Raw genomic sequence first — 21,672 nt, forward strand, 5'->3', positions numbered from 1 at the left:
CTTAAAATAATACTGCTCATCTTCTAATTTCACACATGGAAATTAAGTAATTTGCCAGATCTCGTGAGCTGATAATAGCCAGCAATTTCATCTTGCCTAGTATTAAATATTTGCATAGGGCAGTTGCACACAGTTGAGAGAAATTATATGGTAAACAAATTGCTTGCTGTACTATCTAGAGGAAAGAAAGCAGCTCTCACCTCGGTGTTACCTGAGTGTCAAGAGCATCAATAGGAAGAAGGTATTAGAACTTCATTAAGAAAAAAAAGAAAGGGTGTTCAGTAAGGTTTGATTTTTAAGGGCTGATGACATAAGCAATGGCTTTAGGAATAGCTTATGGCCAGTGATCTTGCTATGGGGAAAGAGATGGACTAAAAGTGTTTTGGGCCCAGAGCCTGCAGACTTCTGGACATGTCTGTGGTCTAGTTCAAAGGGTAAGTATGTACTGACTAAGCAAAGCCAGTTCATAGATGCTGTGAAATAAGATATACACAAGAAAATTCTAAATGGACCCACTAATTAATTGGAAAAATTTTATGAGTTCAAATCAAGAAGGGTTGAAAACTGCTTTACTTGTTCCATTCACAGAGTCACATCATGGTTGAAGTTGGAAGGCACCTCTGGAGGTTGCTTAGTCCAACCTACCTGCTCAAGCAGGCTCAACTAGAGCAAGTTGCTCAGGACTGTGTGCTGTCAGGTTTTAGTTATCTCCAAGGATGGAGACCCGACAACCTCTGTGGGCAACTAGTATTCCAGGTTGCTGCACTCTAGCCCTGTTTTTTCTGGTTCTGTGACCTCCAAGGGACAGAGTACAGCACATGTACAGGAGCTGCCAGGTAGGCATTGAAAAATAATGAAGGCAATTCTTGTTCAAGGCCACTGTGCTAAAGTGCTGGACTGCCTGTTTTCTCAGAGTTAAGAGAGATTAAATCTGGTGGACTGAATATATTGTGGACAAGCATTTATTTAAGAGGGTAATTTTTTTTTAGGACTTGAGGAAGTTCTGCTTAAGTAACACAGGCTGGGGGACAAATTCAGCTCAGGGGTGTCACCAGATAGTCAAATAGACCCAATCCCAGTTCCTCATCAGACAAAGCTTACAGAGCCAGCTGAGCTCCCCTTTTCCTGGGTAAACCTGCCCCAAGCACACCACTCCAGCCAGGCACACTGAGCCCAGCTCTTTGGGAACAGTCTCCAAGAAAAGCAACCTAGCTGCTGCAGATGTGCTGCATTTCCAGATAGCTTTTGACAAGATCCCTGGAAAACTATAAAGGAGAATCAGTAGTCATAAAACAAGGATGAAGTTCAGAGACCATGAAATTGAGTAAGCACTTGAAAATTGTGTTGTAAATGGATATTTCAGATGAGAAAGGATTAATAGCGGGTTACTGTGGGGATTACTGTTGGTCAGGAATAATTACTAGCCTCTGGTTCATTTGCGAAAGTGCCCAGGGGATTTTTCAGTTGATTGGTAGCATCTAAAATAACATGTGCCTGCCTGCATTCAGTTTATGGGATCTGCCACTGACTGTAACTCATAAGGGACACAAGAAGAGGCACCTAGGAGAGGTTTTAAGTTTATACACATAGGATAGAACTACCTGCTACTTCCTGTTGCTACTGGAGAGCTTTTAAGCTATAGGAGTGTCCCGTGATACTGCCTTGAAAGCATTGGTTCTGGTTGCCAAAGGTGTCTGTAAAGGGAATGACATTGATACAGTAGGTATAAATAGTCAAGCCACTGCTGTACTATGGCATTGCTGTTCAGGCACCATTGTGGTATGCACATTTTAAAAGGAAAGCTGGAAAAATGGAGAAAAGGGCTGGGAAAAAAAAACGCTTTGGCATGGAAGATTTAAGTCAATGGGTTTATACAATCAAAGAGAAGCTTGAGAGGTGAGTTCATAAGCACGTGTAAGTAATGGGAGCTAACAGGCATTTTAATCTTGCCATAGCAAGAACAAGTGCCTTGGAGCAAAAGTCATTCATGTTCAAGAAAATGAAAATGCAAGCATATTTATTTGGGTGAGATTAGTCATTAGAACTGACTGTCACAAGAAGTGATGAATTCATTTCATCTTTGTATTTCTCTAGCAAGCCTCACTCTCATGGCTGGTAGAACTAGTCAAACTCAGCCTACTGATACTTGGTTAACTGGGTGAAGTACAGCCATCTGTCATTAACAAGAAGAGAGAGGACATGTTCTGATGATCCTGCCTTGCCATAAAATTTCTGATTCTATGAGTTTTGAGGAATCGTCTGTGCTTATTTAGAACCTTGTGTCTGGCTGTGGTGAATTTAAGGAAGACAGAGATAAGACTCAGAAAGCCAAAGGCAAGGAAGATGTTTAGAAAACAGTTATAATGAGAGATATTCAAGTAATAGTGTTATGTCACCCAGAAGGGAGACGATGAGAGGGAACTTAATTTAAATTGCTGAAGGTTATAAAAAGGCTTGTAAAACCGCCAGCAGTAAGAAAACAAAGAATCATGGGCTGACATTAATAGTGAGTATATTAAGAGCCATTTCACACAGTTAAGGCAGCCTGGGAATTACACATCTGCTGATGCGTTTTGAAAGGGCTGGTAATTTTTTATGACCATAGCAAAACTGTACAGGTTCTGGTGCGAAGGAAAGAATAATACAGAGTCATGTCACGGGGTGCTAAACAGATGTCTGCACAGCCCAGCAAGGGATGATCCCTGCACAGATGACTCTGAAGAATGGCTAACAAGCACCATGGGCTGCTCGGTCATTTTTCACTTTTCTGATCCACCAACAAATGGTTCCTGCCAGTCAGAACAGTTCTGAGTGAATGAAAGGTCTTATTCAGTATGGCAAATTCTGCCTTTTTAGAAGGCAGAATGGAGGATGAAAGCAACTGTACTGCCTCCATCTGGAATCTCTGCTTTTCTTCCATGGGACTGAGTGTTTCTTTTTCCAAATTTGCAGCCAGCCTGTACCAGGTTACTTTGGTGCTGACCAAACTCTGGACTTCATGCTGCAAGCACAGACTGGAGATGGGAACAAAAAGGTAAAACAAGTGAAGGCAAGGAGGGCAGTGGCAGCATAGGAGTGAGGGAGGTTGGGTTGAAAGGGACAATCATTCCTTGCTCCTCGCTCTTCCCATTTCTGTGGCTGACAGGCATAAAAGGGAACAGCACAGGCCATGCCACTGCAAGGGGTCTCTCTGTACACCCACACCTGGATTCCCATTAATGCTAGATCTCTCCCCTGCCTTGAGGTGGTGGTGATAGACGGCAAATCCGGCCTCCCTGTTTGGAACCAGGAACTTCCGTGGCAGAAGCAACAACTCGATGCGCTGTCAGTCATGACCTTGGACAAGAAGTCTGTTTTTCTCTTCTGGGCTGATGAAGCACAGCCTGTGTTACAAAGTTTGGTGAGCAAGCATCCTGTCTTCACTTTGAGGTTTCTCTGTGAGGCACATGCAGTCTCTGTCTTCTATTCCTAAAGTAATTTAACTTTAAAATTGCAATATTAAGGCTGTCAGGGACATCTTTTCCTCTTGCTTTGACACTGACTTTTCTGAGCCTGAACATAGGAGTTTTTGTGTGCAAATTCTTCACCAGAAAGCTTAATTGACAGAAAGTTCACATCCACAAAACCAAAACTTTCTGCCTGAATTTTGTTCTTTTCTGCAACACTTAGGTATTTTTACTGCAGATTTATTTCCAGCTTGAGTGCTTCTTCTCTGCACACAGGCAGCCTAGTCAGCATGGAGACTCAGACTTCCAGATTTCAGCTTCACCTATCAAACTGACTTTGACAGAGCCAGATCTCAGCCTTACCAAACAGAAGTTGTGGAGCAAATTCTGTTTTAGAACAAAAAACTTTCTACAATTTCATGTTTGTAAAACCATAGAGTTTTTGATTATTTAATCCATGTAAAGACAAGACACTGCAGTGTCAGAAAACTTATTTCTTTGGCAAAGCTAGACTCCTCTTTGCCAGCCAGCTGTAATGTTTGTGTATCCTTTGTTCCAGCAGCAACCTGGGCCCGGACCTGAGCGCCCAGGTCTGCACCACCTTTATCTCCTCCATCCTGTTTTTCCTACAGTCCTTTTGGACCTCACCAATGCAACAGACAAAGTCATTGCTTCAGCAGGTGAGTACAAATGGAGGAGAAATTACCTAGGCTAAAAGAAATATGGAGGGAGAGGTGGCTGTGAGAAATAATGGGATGTAGTTGTGCCTTTAAAGGTAGCACCTCAGGTCCACCACACATAGGCCAGCAATGGGAAATAAGATTCATCTGCCTCCTGAAGGAAGGTCCTGTCCAACCCCTACATTGAAAATAAAAGACCCACCGAGTTTCTTGCACATATTTAAGCAATGAAAGGTTTGAGTTTGATTTCATGCATGTTTTACATCAGAGAAGTTCCCTTGCGTTCCACAGAGCTATTTACAATTTAAGGCAGTGCATGAAGAATCACTATGAAACTTTTCTCTGTCACCTCATATACACTTCTGGCTTTGTTGGTCATCTTCTGCTCTCTGGCATAGCAGCTGTGCTGTTTCTTCCACTTTCTTTTTGAAAGGGGGAATCCAAAATGTTTAAACCTGTGTTTTCAGGGAAAAAATAGATCTGTATATAACATCTGCATTCTACATTGTAGAATACGTGTACATTCGTCACCAACATTGTACAGTCCCTGTTGGATTTCCTTGCCCTTTCTAAAGCAGTTCAACCAACAGCCAGCCTATTGAGCATGGCAAGATGTGGGATAAAAGATCAGTTTATTCAGCACTGAGTCCTGTAGGCCAGGAAGTATCACTGCTACGTAGTGATTCATCTAATTGGATTTGTATCAAAAACACAGCTCAGGTAAGAACAACAGGAATATAATTTTTAGAGGAATTTATTAGAAACTGGGATTTCTAAGGTCTGTAGAGGTCATTCTGCAGTGATTGGAGTGAACTGCAATTTCCCCTTCTATAGAGGTAAAACAAGATCTGCTAACAGATGTGGGAAGAAAAGCTCTCTGAAAGTGAACTGCATTATTGAAATATGTGCATCTCCTATGTCAAGCTCAAAAACATCATCTGGAACCAAACCCTTCAACTTCTGATCTAAATTTCAGTTTATTTCCATGGAAAATTTTTAACTTAAAATAAGTTTCCCTGATTTACAGAGGTACATGCCGTTGTAAAGTCAAACTGAATATACCCCCAGTCCAGTGGATGTTTTGACTGAGTAAAGACTGTAAGATTTATTTTATAAGAAATGTAATCATTTACTCCTCACTAACATTTTCTCTCCCTTTTCTGATGCATCAGTTGGAATTAATGATCTCCAGAAGGATGCGTTTCACATCACTGTGACAACAACTGCAACCTCTGAAAAACAGCCAGGATTTCTCTCAGTCAGCAAGCTGGGCCTGAAGTGGGCCATGATGAGTCAAGGTCGAATGGTGTGGCTAAAGGACACCACGACTCCCAAAATCAGCCGTGGAGAAGTGAGACGATTTCTTGCCCGGCTGAAATTTGTTGACTTTCTTCAGAAGGTGAGATTGTGTAGGAATCCCTACATCCCTGCATCATAATTTTTGGTGGCGTTCAAAGAGACTGTTTGCAAGATGATGGTCTCCCCCTTTGGGCATAAGCTGGATAGATTGTGAGGCCCAGCTGTACTTTGGCAATTAGACAAGGAGGGGGATCTTAGAAAGAACCAGGGGTGATGATCACAAGGGACAGAGAGACTCTTAGAGGGAACAGGGAGGTGGGATAGAGGTTGCTTGATTTGACATGGCCGAGCAAGAGTCCTCCATGTAGCAGTGCCCAGGTTCAGTTGCTGACCTGTGAATTAACACTTTTCTCTACCAGACCGGATGATAATAGGTTTTGGCTTTACTTTTTGTTTCCCTTTCCTTCTCCAGCTCTAGCCTGGTGGTTCCTCAGGTTTTGATTGGACCTGTGGCCTGTATGGAGAATACAGGAAGCTGCTCTGTGGATCTTCAGGAAAACCACTGTGTAGAGGGAATGGGGGCTAAAAGCACTTCCCCTTTCTTCAACTTTCCAGGGAATGCTGCTGGAGGCAAGTTTGCCCTAGGCAAACCTGTCCTGTACCAGAGGAACCTTGTTCAGCATCTCCCCCTCCATATGTTGTTCTTGCATGCTTCCTTCCAGGTAACACAGAAATGTGAATTTAGATTTTATATACATATATATATAAAACCTGGTTTTATATATATATATATCAATTTATACAATATATGTATATTTTTTGTATGTTTAATTTATGAATGAGATTTAGGACCCTCCTTTTTATGTCCAAGCAGTATTCCCAGGCAGTCAAACAAGCTGTAGGCCTAGAGTGGGCCATGATGACTCAAGGCAAATGGTGTGGCTAAAGAACACCACCTGCTTTAATCTTTATATTTTTTTGAGAGAAGCCTCTGTCTGGTTCCTGCAGGGCTAGTCTTGTCTACAGTCTTTCCTGGGCTCTCAGTCCTATTCTCCATTCTGTCCACAAACTCAGAAACAAACTAGCCCTCTAGCTGAATTACCTGATATAAAGAAAGATGTTACCCACAGCATTTGCCATCCCTTGCACTTGTATATTTCTTTCCCCACTCCCAAGTTCAGGACAGGTTCGTGTGGGTGATGTAGAAGCGATAGGTTCACATCTTACTTCTATCCGTCCCTAAGCTTTTTATGAACCCAAAGTATCACTATAACATTACACTGCAGTCAAATGGGCTGAGTCCCCCTTTGCAAATGCATCACAGCCCTTTTGGGATAGATTCCCAGCAGCTCCCCACTGGTACTGTAAGATCACACTAGATCCATTCACAGCAAAGCTGATTCTCACAACACTGATTCAGGGTTGAGAGGCTTAGACAAGACAGAACTGGAAAGCTTTTCTGTGCATTTTACCCCTTTCTGGGCTCAACTTTACCATTCCCTTACCAGCCCAGTCCTGTGTGCAGTTCCAGGAGGAACGGACTACCGCCAAGGCACATTTGCTCACCGTATGTTTAGTGCTTTTAACTGTGCCTCAGTGTGCCATCAGTCTCCTGTGTTGTAGTTGCAGAGCATCTGCATTAATTTTCTTGTAACAGATACGACCATATAAAAAGCAACCACTTTGGTGCCCCAGCAGCTCCCCACAGTGCAGGGCAACAACATACAAACTGTTTTCCCAGTATGCCTTTCTAGGTCTGACCTAGATACACCTGGCAGAGCCAAGTGGAGGTGAGGATTGCAATGGACTCTCCTGTCCTCCTGCTGGCATGTGCCCTTACAGCCTCCCTGCACTTCCCTGTGAGTGGTGAGGTGATGGCAGGACTTTGACGCTCCCTCCAGATGGGCACATCTACCATGGGTTTGCTCTCCCAGGCTCTTGACACCTCTCCTTGCTATATCACCCTCTCTCTTCTCCTTCCCTGCATCTCCATATAAAGCTTCCAGGATAGCCCTTCAGGATTAGCTGCAAGCCCCAAGGCTGGTCCTTGGGCCCTGCTCTCTTAATGTCAGAGCCTGTGAACAGTTTGTATATGTTTAATGGTATTTTTGTGTAAATAGCTTTGTATATATTAGCACAACTGTAGCAACGGCTCTAGGCCTGGCATTTTCTTCCAGACATAGGTTACTGTTTATAGTCAGTTATTACAGCTGCATAACAGGGACTGAAAGTGTGAGGACCAGTAACATATGAGGATTAGACAGGAGTGCCCCTTCCCTCCTGTCTAGCCACCACCTTGCTGGGAAAGGTGAAGCAGCTGTTACCTGAAGTAGTTCCTCTTCTGAGATTCTTCCTGAGAGAACTGATATTCAAGTGCAGTGATGTTAGCTCCTCCAATAGTGTGAACTCACCCTGCCCGCACACACACACACACGCATCCCCACTGTGAATAAAGACTCTGTCTGTATATTGTTGGGAAAATGTATTTGAACTGTGAACTGCAGTGGAGCAAATAAATACTGTGTACAGCATCATGTGTCACGTGAACCCGTGTTTCACCTTGGAGAGATTATGAGTTTGCTTGATTTGGTGATTGCTTGTGATATTTTTACAATGGGGAAAAGGGGACGGATTAAGAGAAACAAAGGAAAAAGCAAAAGCCCGGCCAAGGATTCTTAAAGGTTGTGGAGAAGCACAGTAGAAAGAGACAGACAGGAAAGTACCTCAGAATGCGAGACTTTGGGGGAAAAATCAAGAAGGGAGGATGTGGGGAGTCATTACAGATAAGAAAGAGGAGAAAGATATCTGAAAGCAACCTCCCATTCCTACTGCAGCAGCACTTTCAATCTGAGGTCAGAGAGAAGAGGAGATTGGGCCTGGAAATGAAGAATAAACAGGGTGTTCAGAGAGGATTACAGCCAATCAATATGAGCACTGATGCCCTTCACTGTCGCACTGAACCAGGGGAGGTTGCGGGAAGGTCAATGTGACACCTAAAGAAGCCCAGCACTGCAATTTGCCAGCTGGATGGCGCTGACTATTCCCAGGTGCAATACTACTGGGATTAGGACAACTGTCTCAACTCTGTCTGAAAGTGCTTAGAGACAGCTAGCACCAACAACATGTCCCTCCAGTTTCATCCTTCCCTGCTGAGGACACCTGTCAAACTGTGATCAGGGAGGACCCACCCTGCTGCTGTTGGCACTGGTGTTGCCCTGGCCCAGTGCCCACCTTCTCGCTCCCCAAACGGCAGAGAAAGGAAGAGCTCCTCAAGAACTTTCTAACAGTGGTGCTAGTGTTTGGTTCAGAGCTCTTGTGCTTCCCAAACCCCGCTGCTCTGTCCCTGTGCACGCATCCCTAACAGCGATCCTCCCCAATTGTCTGTCCCAAGACCTCATCCACTTCCAGCTCTGGTTCCCGCTGTAGCACTTTCTGCTGCAGCTCAGAGTAGAAGTCGACTCCCTCAGAGATTGAATGGAGGGGCTTGTCTTGGGGCTCGTAGTAGCTGCTTATTTGCTGCTGTATGAAGAACTGGTGGTGCTGAGGTTGATCTTTGAAGCTCCCATCATAGCCCTTGATGTGGTTCCTTTTGAACTCCAGCACCGTCTTGGTGTAAGTGTTGAGAGTGGTGACAGCAGAAGCCATGCAGCAGGTGAAGGAGACCCAGGCCATGCTAAAGAAGAGACACAAGAACAGTAAATGTGGTGAGAAGCCAAGTAGGGTAAGGAATTGAACTGCACGCACTGTGACACACCCTGATTTGCCAGGCAGAAGCTGCTGGGCACAGACAGGAACTAGGAAGACCGGCGGTGTCAGACCCATAACATTATCGTTCTTAGGGGTCATCCCACCATGAGATCCTTCTTAGAATGCTGGGGTAAATGCTGGTTAAAGGGAAGGGAGGGATACGGGGAAAATAAAAGGGGCAGCAGGAAAGTCTATAATGGGTCAGGGCAGGACAGCACAACTTGGAAGCAAGTTCTGTATTGCAGGGCTGCTCAGTGTCTTCCTGGACATGAGGCACGTCCATGAGCATAACCAGATGGTTGTGCTGACATTTGATGTCCACAGCTAGCACTTATCACCGGAGTGTTAAGTCTTGAGAATCAATGTGGTCATATTCAGTACAGCATTGCAAATTGAGCCTGCACTTTCCATGGGCATAGCAAGACTCATTCAACTGTTCTCCAAGTCAGTTATAGCATATCAACTGAGATTGGCTTCTTTAGCCTTTAGAGGTAGGAACCCTGAGCCAACTACTTTTTGCAGCTGCCCCTCCTGGCTACAGTGTCCGCATCTTTAAGCACCTGTCTAGGCTTGATACTGCAGGAATAGGCCCTTTGGACATTGGCTAGTGAAGATGGCAAACCAGCATGGAACTTAGTTAATAAACTGCAGAAAAACAAGGCCTGTTTGAGAGCATCGTCACAGGTGTGACACTGGCCTGTAACACAGGGAAGAGCTGAGACCAAAGAGGGCAAACGAGCACAGGGTCTAACCTGATTAGTCAGCAGGGTGGAAGGCACTTGTTTAGGTGTGACCCCATTGTTTTGCCAGTCCTTGGTAGCTACTCATTTAAGTAACTCAGCAACTAGTTTTTTAAAGCAGGGGATGAGACAAAGACAGGAGATTAGCAGTAGGAGAGCCACGGTACACCTGTCTTTGGAAACACAGAAAGTCAGGAAGGGAGGAGGTGGGTTTTGTCAGGGTGTAGCATAGCTGAAGCCCAAAAGACTGGGGAGGAGATGATGGCTTCAGAGCTCACGTACTAGAATGCCCAGCCGTAGTCCCACGAGTGTGGTCTCCAGTCCTCTGGTCCCAGACTAACCGTTGCCTGAAAGACTTGAGTGTACATCATGTGTGCAACCATCCCAAGGAGACCTGGACACAAAAAAAACCAAGAAAGCAAAGAAGTTACAGCAGGAGCCAGAGCAGCATACTTCAGCCTTGTGTGGGAGAGGAGGCTCTCCTGCTGCTGTGATTCCAAGCCTGCAGTAACACACTTACCCGAGAGCACCGAGGAGACAGCAGCAAAGGCGTTGAGCTTCAACCCACAGACAGGATTGCCAGTATGCAGCATTTCCACCACCAGGAGGATGAAGCTGATGAGCAGCAAGCTGATGTACAGCATCTCTGAACCCAGCGACAGCCACAGGATTCCTGCCAGGAAACAGAGACTCTTCGCATCAATATAGGATGGCTTGTTCAAGGGAGAGTACTCCCTCTTCCCAACCCAATCCTAAAAGGATGTCCTTTAGAAAGAAGGCAAAGAAGAAAAAAAACCAACCACCCAAAAGCAATCTCCCCAGCCTGTGAGCAAGGGCTCAAACTATGCCAAAGGAGAAAGAGAGTCTGTCTCGGGAGATGGCTTGACTGTTCTGGTACTGCAGAAGCTGGGAGGAACTAAAACAGCTGTCTGTAAACAACCCAGGGTTATTCATAAACAGCAAGGAAGAAGCCATGGAGGAGAAGGCAGGAGGAAAGCTGTTGAGTATTAGCACAAGACCTAGTGGTCATAGGTTGGCCGTGAACACATCTGAGCTGGATGTTAGAAGATTCTTACTCATTAGCGTAGTGATGTTCAGAGTAGGTTTCTAATAGCAGCAATGGAAGGAAATTACTTTTAACCTAAGATTCAACTGGTTAAGAAAAGAACTGTATGATGCTTCCGCAGCAGTGGCTGGGACCTGGCCTCTGGAATTCAGGAGGCCCCTTGCAGGCCTATATTTCTTGGGGCAGATATCCCTCTAGGGCAATAACATTAACCACCCACTCTGCTGTTTGAACAGAGTACAGGTACTTTCATGCTGGGATATCCATGGGACTTTAATGATACCACAGTCCTCAGCTGAGCTCACTGTGCAGTAGGACTTGGAGGAGAAGGAGAAAAGATCCTCTGTAATGCTGGGTTGTGGAAGAGCACAGGATTAACTGAGGAAGAAATATTAATCTGACAAATGAAGCAGCACTGTGAACACTACTGTTAGCAACTATTAATGACCACAGAGGAGACATTCAGCTGGGGAAAAGGAGTGTGAACAAAACTCTCATTAATGCGGCACTGACTTGACTCCTCACCATCATTAGCGCCGGAGAGTCACCCAGCTCTTTAGCAGGAATTGCTGAACTGCATTTCCTGCTTAAAGGAACTGGCTTGCTTGCTGCAAGCACCATCAGGGAGACTATTTCACTAGAGTTCAGACTGCCAAAAGTGTCCTGGAGGCTTCAGGCACCACGCATGCACAGCGGTCTCTGTGTCACTTTCCCTGTGAGTCCAGGCTCACCACGCATGCTGTGTAATCCGCTCTTGTACCACTGCCTATGTAGCGTGGAGCTGCTCTGCGGGTGCCCAGCTCGGCCAGCCCAGCCTGCAGTCAGCACTCACACTGCCTTCTCCAACTGTATAATGGCAGCTGCGCTGGAGGCCAAGGTCATCTTAAGATGATGCTATATGCTGGAAGGGGCAAAAGTGGGTGATAGAGCTGTTAAGACCACAGTGTCATTATGAATGTCATGCTTAAGCTCACGGTGATCTTCCAATTAATTTGGTAGGAGCTCAGTTTCTTACAGAACATGGCCTTTCTATGTTGGGCTGCAATCAGACAAGGAGCAGTAGGAGGAGTGTGAGGGGGGACAAACAGAAAGATTTACAAAGACACATCACGTGGTTGCATAAACCTCCTTTCTTAGGAAAACAGTCCATAAGGAAGACATTGGAAGCAACAGAGCCAGAGGCCTGGGCAGGGAGTGAAGGGCAAGAAGGTGAGAAAGAAGAAAAATGTGTTGCCACTCCCTATGAAGTGAGCATTTTGTGGTGAATGCAAGAGTCATTCAGTAAATGCAGTTAAGTCATTCATTTTATGACGAAGTGGAGATCTGCATGACTTTAAAATGATCTTGTAACACCAGCAGTACTTGAATTGCATGAGTACTGTTTGCCAAAAGAATAAGCAGGGGAGGTTTTTCTGCCCTGCTATTATGCCAAGACTGACCCAGGTTAATCTGTACAGCGATGCCACTGCACGCCACTCACACTGGACCCCTCGCCTGGCAACACACATCACTTTATAAAAGCAAGTCAGCAGTCTTTGCCAGTGTTTTTAAAATAGGTGAAACAAGTCAGAAAAAGAATCTTAGAATCATAGAATGGTTAGGGTTGGAAGGGACCTTCAAAGGTCATCTAGTCCAACCCCGCTGCAAGAAGCAGGGACATCTTCAAGTAGATCAGGTTGCTCAGAGCCTCATCCAACCTGGCCTTGAACGTTTTCAGGGATGGGGCATCCACCACCTCTTTGGGCAACCTGTTCCAGTGTTCTACCACCCTCATTGTAAAAATTTTTTTTCCTAATATCTAATCTAAATCTATCTCCCTCTACTTTGAATCCACTGCCCCTAGTTCTGTCACAACAGGCCTTGCTGAAGAGTCTCTCCCTGTCTTTCCTGTAGGCCCCTTTGAGGTACTGAAAGACCGCTATAAGGTCTCCCCAGAGCCTCCTCTTCCCCAGGCTGAACAGCCCCAACTCTCTCAGCCTGTCCTCACAGGAGAGGCACTCCAGCCCTCTGATCATCTTCGTGGCCCTTCTCTGGACTCTAAGAGGTCCATGTCCTTCTTATGTTGGGGGCTCCAGAACTGGACACAGTACTCCAGGTGGGGTCTCACCAGGGCAGAGTAGACCACCTCCCTCGACCTACTGGCAACACTCCTCTTGATGCAGCCCAGGATGCAGTTGGCCTTCTGGGCTGCAAGGGTGCATTGCCTGCTCATGTTGAGCTTCTCATCCACCAGCATTCCCAAGTCCCTCATCTCAGGGCTGGTCTCGATCCATTCCCCGCCCAGCCTATATTTGTGCCTGGGATTGCCACGACCCAGGTGCAGGACCTTGCACTTGGCCTGATTGAACTTCATGAGGTTGGCACGGGCCCACCTCTCCAGCCTGTCAAGGTCCCTCTGGATGGCATCCTGCCCTGAAAGCACTCATCTCCCTGCTGGCTTTTGCAGTTCCCTAGTGTTTGTTCCAGCCCTTCCTCTCATGGCTTGAACGCTGACACGGATTCTGCATCTCAGGCCTTTTCCTTCACATATGAACATCCTCTGAAATGACTTGCCTCCAGCCTCCATCTCAGGGAATTGTTAGCAAGCTCACACCAATTGAAAAGCGTTCAGTAAGTAAAATCCCCATTGCATATGTACACATACATCTAGGTTATCCCCAGGATAATTTAAAACTTGTGAGAAAGACAGGAGGGATGAGCTCCCTAACACAAATTAAGTTTTGTATTTGAAGAGGCAAGGACTTTACCCTGAAAGTGTAACTTGCAGATGTCCTGATCATTTACCACAAAGTAAGAGGTCATTCGGCTTCCAGAGTCACCACATTAGACCCCCAAACTGAAGCACTGGGTCAACATGTAGCCTATGTGGGAGGGACTGCCATCAGGTGGCATCCATCCACTTCCTGCTTCCACTACAGCAAGATGACAAGCTCAGACTGGGCAACTTATTAGATGAGACAAATCCCACTATATATGGGAGGAGGTCTGAGGTTTCCAACACTGACCACACAGATGGCAGTGGTTTAGGCAAACATCTGGGAGGAAATCTTTGCTCTTTTCACAACCATGAGGCCAGGATTTCATGCCTGGCTCTTTGGGGACCCACCCTGCTGTCCTCACACAGGTGAAATGTTGCAGTCTGCCCATCCCAAGGAGGTGCACTGGGCAGCTACAGTGAGGTATGGGGATTTACTCTTACCTCTCTCCGCTGGTGGTGAAAGCTCAATAAAGCTACGACATTTCTCTTCTGAAACACAAAAAACAAGGTATTAGTTTGCAAAGCAATGCAGAGTACATCAGGGAAAAGAAAATCTCTTCATCCCACTCTCTTTTTACTGCATATCTGCAGTCACCGCTGAGTCTATCCATCAGATCTTCTCACCTCTGCTCTCTTTCTGACTGTCTTTCCAGACCTTCTCTGGGGCAAAGCAGGGGAAGGCAATGTCTGCCTAGAAAACTAGAAGTGGTCTTTCCAGAAAAAAACTTCAGCAATTTGTAAATCTTACGAGCCCCTGGTGAATATAAAAATCTGTTGCTATTCTTTCACAACATTACTGGTGGTCAGGCCTACTAAGGATGTAGCTTATAAAAGACTGCAGATCCATTACCTCTGCTGAGGACGTGAATTCCCACTCACCCCGGTCTCAGCAGAGCAGTTCTAGCACTGCTTCCTAAAGAAAGCGAGAAAAACCCCAAAAACTTCCCAAGTAAAATGTTGCATCACAGAGCTATGAGTCCCTCTTCTGTGGCAGAGAATCACACAGAAATACGGTCTCCTGTCCTTACATTTTAGGCATGCTATTTGGGCAAATGATGTTCATATTTGCTGTGGCTTTTTATGTTGGCCAGATGCACACTATTGTCTCAGCTGAGGGTCCATCATTATTATCTGTAAGTCTCGCTTACTCCTTACTGCATTACTACAGACTGTATTTGAGGGTCCTCTCCTCTACTTGGCACAGTATTTTCTCCCAGAAGTATCAGCCTGCCGCTTTTCATGTAAGAATCTCATTTTCTTAATTTCTATCCCCAGTTCTAATCTCTCCCAATCTCCTGTATTACTTCCATCATCCACAGCTCTCAGGATGCTACTGTTTAGTGCCATCTGCACTCCTCATTAACTTGCAGTTTGCTACTTCACCTAGAACTTTAATGAGGTTATTCAGTAATGGCTCATCTAAACTGATCCTGAGATTAGCCTGAATAATGAAATCCTTTCTCCAGCTCAGCGCAAACTCCTTTTGCTTATAGTAGCCCCTTTTTTGCTGCTGTTGTTGTCTCTGCACTTGCTTCAAAGACCCACAGCAGTGGGTGGGTTGTACTCGATTTACAGGAAGCGGAGGACTGAGGCTGACGATGTGCTCTGCTGCAATCCAGATGTAACGGGCTCCCTGCGTTCCTTCAGGCATTGGGGTTATTCCAGGACTGCTCGGTGGCCAGACAAGTCTTTCAGAGAAAGCTGTCAAGGGATGTAGTCCCAGTCCCACAAGCACCATGGAAACACGCCCCAACCCAAACCAGTCCCAAATAAACACATCTCCTTCCATAGAATGTCTGGAGACGCTCATAACGAAGCAGTCCTCTTGTTAGAACATTAGAGTTTCAAGCACATTGCCTCCTGTTCCCACCCCCCTTCTGTCTGCTTTTATTCACCAGTTCTTTATTTTCAAATTCTGACAGAAACAGATAAGAAAATGAGAAATGCTATACTAGAGTGGTGACTTAGTTAAAGAAGGTGAGATGTTTGTGCTTGAAGAGAGCTGAAGGGAGGGTGGTGGGCTCAGGGGAATGGGCCTGGTGAAAGCAACTTTCATCACTGTATCTTTAGATACAAATCTCCCTGTTGGCCACCTTCCAGGTCAGTTCTGATGCTTGATGTGTGTGCCAGGCCGCAAAGAGCATCTGTGCACTGCAGAGCATCCACCTGTGCTGGTGTGGCACAAGTTTCAGCAGAATGACTTCAGCAGAGCTGGGCAGGAGCAAGTCAAGGGTGAAGGGAGGCACAAAAGGGGTCTAGTACAGGTTGCACGACCAGCCCCTGGTATTCCCGTGTTTACAGTGCCAATCCCATATGGCCAAAAATCACAAATAAAACCTGTCACAATATTATAAAAACAACTGAAAAAATTACAATACTGCAACTCTAATTCTCATGTCAATTTGCCTTCTAGCTTTAGTTCCTCTGAGTTCAGATCTTCCAGGTTTTCTTTGTATCTATAAGGCAGTACTTCTCTTTCTCTCTTTATTTTTTTTTTTAAGAAAAGCCCAGTCCCTGTTCAACTCACAAAACCTCTCAGTTTGGTGATTTAAGGGGAACAACTATTGCTGTCCTCGCATTAACAACACTGCATAAAATCACCCCGCTTAGATTTTGGAGGGAAAATGCACAAATGCACCCTGAAGAGCATGAAGTAAGCTAAGTGTAGGAATGGAGATATGGGGAAAGGGAAAGGAGGCTCCCTCCAGTTTACATCAGGATGAATGATGCCATCACAAAGTCACTGCCACCACTAGCACCACGTGCACTTCATAGCCCCTATTCCAGACCGAAGGGTACACCAGAGACAACCATTCTCCCCTGCCCCACTCCGTAACACCCTCATAAAGGACAGAAATGTAATATACAGCAATGCACAGGGCAGATGCTATCTAGGAAAATGAAGAGGGCTTTTCTCCCAAGTGTTGTCAGCCTCCCACCTTTCATTTCCACTTTTCATTTACTCCATTCTTTGTGGAGTAAATACAAGGGAAGAAGCTGTGGCTGCCTGGGCAAGAAGCTACCTGGCCCTTCCATGCTCTCTTCACAGGAAAGCCACATTCCCGTGTGGAAGTATCTGAAGGCAAAGCGGTCATCTCCGGTCTCCCAGCTGTAGTGCACCACATCCTGGGATGAAACATTGCTAGCACCTGCGTCAGATGGCATGGGGACACCAATGCACTTGGTGGCTTTGCTCTTCCCACACAAAGGCTTGGGCACTTTCTGGGTCCCTGTGCACCAGTAGCTGCCGAGCAAGGCAGTGGTGGAGAGGCTGAGAGCCAGCAGGTTCAGGATGACAGCCAGGAAAGCACGGCGCCATGGCAATCCCTTCAGCAGCTCCATCTACAACACACAAATAGGTGGCACTGTCACACCAACCACTTCTCCCACTCCGCATTACAAATCCCATCTCTTCCCAGCACACATCTGTGGGGATATAAGCACTCTGTCCTCCTCAAAACATCCTAACAATTCACTCAGCATGGACAAACCATTTCCTGAAAGCCAAGGCGATGGAGCAACAGGTCAGCTTCAACCAAAGTACACTGAATATCTGTACTGGGGAAGCGAGAGTGACCCAGTAGACATAGCAGGGCTGAGTGCATTGGGGTGTGTAAGCACATCAGCAAAATTAAAGGGACATCATGTTCACTCTGTCTCAGAGATGGTGGTGAAAAACTGTTAACCAGCTCCCCCAAATACCATGTGTTGCCTTTAGATAGGGCATGATGAATGCTCTGTCCAACTAAATAAGAATTCTTGTTGCCCAGTGTCCCAAAGCACTTTTTCAAGCAGTTCATCATTGTACCTAGGGAGGTAGGGAGTGTATTGATTTCACAGTGGAGAAAGGCAGGAAAATGTTCCCGTATCACTGAAGGTCGCACATCAAAGCAGTGACCTGCTCAGGAGGGACACTCAACTATCCATATCTGCCAGCTCAAGTTCAAGCCCCAGCACCTCCCTGCAGCAAGCACTGCTCTGCACACCAGAAATTTGGTAGGGTGGTGGGATGACAATGTCTCTGTTCTCACACAAAGTGCTGGAGGGATTTTTTTGAAGAGCAAACATTGCCATAAACACGCTTCCCAGTTTCATCTCATCATAAAAAGTAATGCAGAAAGCAGTTTGTGTACCAAGGTCCTGTGGTCTTTCTCACTCAGAGGGAAGCTTAAGATATTACGGTTCCTGCAAAACCTGTCACTGACTTCTGAGAACCCCAACTTATCACTCCATGGATTGATTAGATGTCATCTACCCACACATCAACTTTCATATAATCAACGCATGCCTCTTCCCACATGGCACTCCCTATGTTTGGCACAACTTCATCCAGATACTCCTACCCTTTCCTATTTATGACTCTCAAAATCCATTTGTCCATGAATAGATTCAGTTTGTACAGACATTGCCTGCTGACGGTACTCTTCACATAACTTTGACTGACTCACCCAGTGTTGAATGTGTGAGAAAGGCCCAGCATACTGTGGACACTACTATGAATAAACGATACGAGACGGAGCTCTGCATTGTTTGTGCCTGCACCGCAGCTAGAAGTGGTGCAGTTAGAAGTATTTGTTCTGCTAACCAGCAAGCACAAAAATGTGGTTAACAAAGATGGTGCTGAAGCTCCTCTGGGAAAGCAAGACTTCATTACCATCTCATCACATTGAGAAAATGGTGCCTAATCCATAACACCCTCACTGAAGGCAAGAAAATACCCAGCTCCTGAAAAATTCCTGCATTGTTTTATGCTCTGATTTCTTTTGTCTCTTCCTCAGAGCACTTATTTCCTTCAGCAATGGAGATGTTGCACCCTGGAAATGGTAACATCTTAGTGATACCATAACTAATGACTTCCATGATCTGAAGGCGTGTTGGATATCACCATTTTCACAGAGCTGACACCTACTAGGAACAGTTAATTATATGAAAGCTTCTGGCTAATGTTGGTGGCAAACTCCTCACTGAAAGTTTTTTCAATGGAAAATTTAGCTTATGATTGAAAAGGAACTTATAAATAAAATTGCTTTCCTCAAAAACATTATTTTTCCTCTGAAAATAGAAACCTTCGGCACACAAAGTTTTTCAGTTTTTCATCAATGCTTGATTATAAGATTTTCTGTTTTCAGGTTTTGGTTTGCTCATGCTTTTCTTTAAAAAAAAATCTTTCCTATTGACAAAAATAATTTTTCTAATTTAAATCTCCAATAGTGGGAAAAATATTATCTCCAGTTATTTGTGATAGTAGTTGAAAGGCCATATAATTTCAGAACAAGTGACAAGGAAAAAGGCAAAAAAAATACAAGAAACAAATGAATCAGAAGAAGGAACTGGATCAAGGATGCAGAGGACATAGGGAATGAGAAGCAAGTCTGAACCACTCCTTCATGAGAACATTGTCAGAAAAGTTTCCCTCCATAAAAGCCAAGCACTTACTGACAGTAACTGACCATAGTATCCAGATAGCCCCAAAAGGAAAGAGAGTTGAATTTACCTTGGCAGCAGGTCCCTGAAGTCCTGTTAATTTGTAGGAGCAATACAGAAATGGGACTCACGCTTTGTCTGCTGTTTTCCTCATCTCTAGATCCTCCAAGAAACCCAATTGATTCAAAACCCCTTTCTCCTTAGTGTCCTCCCCTCCTCCCTCAAACTCTCAGTGATTATTAAATGCTATCCCTCCAGCCAGCAGCTGTTTTGTGGAAAATGGTCATTTTGTAATCCACAATGCAATCATGGAACAGCTGCTCGGGGAGATTATACGGGAAGCGATTGGTGCTGCGGGCTGGGATTAAGTGCAGAAGGGTGACCTGTATTGACTGAGCAGAAAGTTTGCATAAAACACAGAAAGACCCCAGCCATCTCCATGTGGTGGCTGTTTGGGAGCTTGCATGGAGAGAGCTGGTGGCTTTCTGGCCAGTGCTTCAGAGGATGAGTGACCTTGGCTCAGAAACTACCAGCACTCTTGGGGTCAAGTCACCCCTTGCCCTGTGCACTGTCTCTGCAGAATGGCAAAGGCCACAAGCCCCACCCCAGCTCTAGGACATCTTTCTGGCCAGACCTGCCAGTCGCAGAAAGGGGAGAAGAAAAAAATGGGGAGAGGAAAGTTGATGCAACTGCTTCTGCTCTGAGGGCTGAGGATTTCAGACTGTGAAGAGATGCCAATACAGCTCTCATTGTGGGCACTGGAGATTTTAATGTAAAAAGGAGCCCCTTAGCAAAAGCGCTGATGACTGGCAGACTGGCACCGTGGCATCACCACTGTTACACAGGTATGTGAAATGGTGATGAGCCAAAGAAGTCCAATACTCAAAGAAGGGGAGCATGGGGAAGACTGTCAGCATCCCTCAGAGTGGCAGCTTTTACCAAGGTGCAAAGTTCACCAGGAATCCCTGCACCCAACAGCTTCACATCAGATGAATTTGGGAAGCTAGTAAGGAGAAACAGAACAATTCACACTCTCCCAAAGTCCCCTCTAAGCTCTTGTTCTGAAAGTTCAAAGGCTCCCACAACACCTGTGCATGTTGATACACCTCGTTTGGTATCAGAACAGTGAAAAGTAAGAATGGCATCACCTCTTAGGAGGAAGAACTGTCCCTAGAGGGCATGGAGCTGTGCCGCATTGAAACAAACTGCAAGGGAAAGGAGCACCCCAAAGATGCACACCCTGTCCTCCCCACAAAGGTTTTGCCCAGCGCCAAGCATATGAGGCTCCCACCACCACTGGGAGGGAGGGAGGCAGATTCCCTTGCGTGCCTGCCCTGCTGCTTTGCCAGGACAGAGGGAACCAGCGGTCCATCTGCTCTCATCCTCGGCTTCCAACGCCAGAGCCCAGAGGCTGGGAGCAGAGGTGTACCAATAGTGCTGGGTGACAGCACAGCCTGTGACAGCCCCTGCACAGCACAGGGACCAGACGGAGTCCACAGGTTCAGGGTCCCATACGTGGACTGTGCTGTCACAGACTGTTGACCCTTCCTGCCCTGAGCAGAACAGCCGGTAGCTCTGCGGCTATTTTAATCCTAGTCGCTGCATAAGCTCCTCTAATATAGATAATCATTTCTAAAACAGGCTAACTGAAAGCAATGCTAAATGTTTCTGTGCTCCATGGACTGCCTGTTTTTTGATTAATAAAAAGGTTCTGTTTGACACAGATGTACTTAATTTACTGAAGTAGGTAGAATAACATCTGATGCTGTTTAAAAGGAGAGAGATTTTTTTTTTTTTTCCATTGTTCAGTCTCTCCACATCTGGACACCTTAAGTTTAGCTTCTAAATGCTCAGTAAAAAAAAAAAAGCCTGTTTTTTTTAGGCTCAAGAATAGGTGAAGTCCATCTCTCCTCCAGTAATCCTTAATGTTAACGTCTTAATAATTTTAGGCTTGATGAGAGTCTCATTAAAATCCAGGACGCTATGTCAGTTTCTAAAGCTGGGATCACTGCATATATATTGATTACATGAGATTGAATTAGATTTATATGGCTAAGAATTCAGGTTTAAATAAATTTATCAGAAATCTGCTATGGTTTCAAAAATACGCATCCATCAGATTTAGCATTCTGAACAATGGCAGATATTTATCCTTCCAGAAGATGGCAATCTTTCTCCAGTCTTGTTTTTGGGAGTTGCTGCTGCTCATATGTGTGCTGGGGGAGGCAACACTTAAGTTTAGATTTCTATTCCTTCCTTTTTTTTTTTTTTCTCTATCTTTCTCTTTTTTTTTTCCCCCCCATTTTTATGAACACAACCTCTTTACCTTGCCTGTGATGTGGGGAGTGGGTCCTTCTCTTTGAGTTATCTGAGCCTGGGGAGACTTCTGAAATCACTAGGGAAATCAAAAAAGAGGAATGAATTCAGGAGTTTAGCAGGGCATTTGCTGCCCCTTCTGCTCTGCATGGAACTATTATTTCTAAAACATTTTCCAATATTTTGTCAAGTACCA

The 21,672-nt window shown here is 45.3% G+C and overlaps 2 protein-coding genes across 5 annotated transcripts in view; one reads left to right on the plus strand and one right to left on the minus strand.

Annotated features, from left to right (window-relative positions):
- The window catches only part of FAM234B (family with sequence similarity 234 member B), a 21,498-nt gene extending 13,542 nt beyond the window's left edge, over nt 1-7,956 (plus strand). For 2 of the 3 annotated variants that reach the window (XM_086751486.1, XM_086751498.1), the window contains exons 9-13: nt 2,953-3,034; nt 3,245-3,400; nt 4,006-4,126; nt 5,299-5,525; nt 5,898-7,956. In XM_086751486.1, coding sequence (XP_086607612.1) covers nt 2,953-3,034; nt 3,245-3,400; nt 4,006-4,126; nt 5,299-5,525; nt 5,898-5,903 — 592 coding nt within the window. In that variant the 3' untranslated portion in view covers nt 5,904-7,956. The remainder of the gene's footprint in view (nt 1-2,952; nt 3,035-3,244; nt 3,401-4,005; nt 4,127-5,298; nt 5,526-5,897) is intronic. The other variant, XM_086751494.1, reaches the window with a different exon arrangement.
- Nucleotides 7,893-19,349, minus strand: GSG1 (germ cell associated 1). 2 transcript variants are annotated; one of them, XM_086751509.1, is made up of 6 exons: nt 19,231-19,349; nt 16,760-17,078; nt 14,178-14,225; nt 10,433-10,585; nt 10,195-10,306; nt 7,893-9,098 (listed from the first exon to the last, which is right to left on the minus strand). In XM_086751509.1, exons 2-6 carry the CDS (start codon nt 17,076-17,078, stop codon nt 8,783-8,785), a joined length of 948 nt encoding a protein of 315 aa, XP_086607635.1. In that variant the 5' UTR covers nt 19,231-19,349; the 3' UTR covers nt 7,893-8,782. The 2 variants fall into 2 exon arrangements, with proteins under 2 accessions (XP_086607635.1, XP_086607645.1); XM_086751519.1 differs by having other exon boundaries at nt 19,292-19,343.
- Between the last annotated feature and the right edge of the window lie 2,323 nt (nt 19,350-21,672).

Source organism: Chlamydotis macqueenii, chromosome 1 (genome assembly GCF_036417535.1).
Source record: "Chlamydotis macqueenii isolate bChlMac1 chromosome 1, bChlMac1.mat, whole genome shotgun sequence".
Lineage (NCBI taxonomy): Eukaryota > Metazoa > Chordata > Aves > Otidiformes > Otididae > Chlamydotis > Chlamydotis macqueenii.

Excerpts from the sequence above, each read along its gene's own strand:
- GSG1 (XM_086751509.1), bottom strand. The coding sequence starts at position 17,078 with ATGGAGCTGCTGAAGGGATTGCCATGGCGCCGTGCTTTCCTGGCTGTC. Across the intron at positions 14,226-16,759 it reads AGAGAGCATGGAAGGGCCAG|AAGAGAAATGTCGTAGCTTT; the intron begins GTAGCTTCTTGC and ends TTTGTGTTTCAG. Across the intron at positions 9,099-10,194 it reads GACTACGGCTGGGCATTCTA|CATGGCCTGGGTCTCCTTCA; the intron begins GTACGTGAGCTC and ends TCTCTTCTTTAG.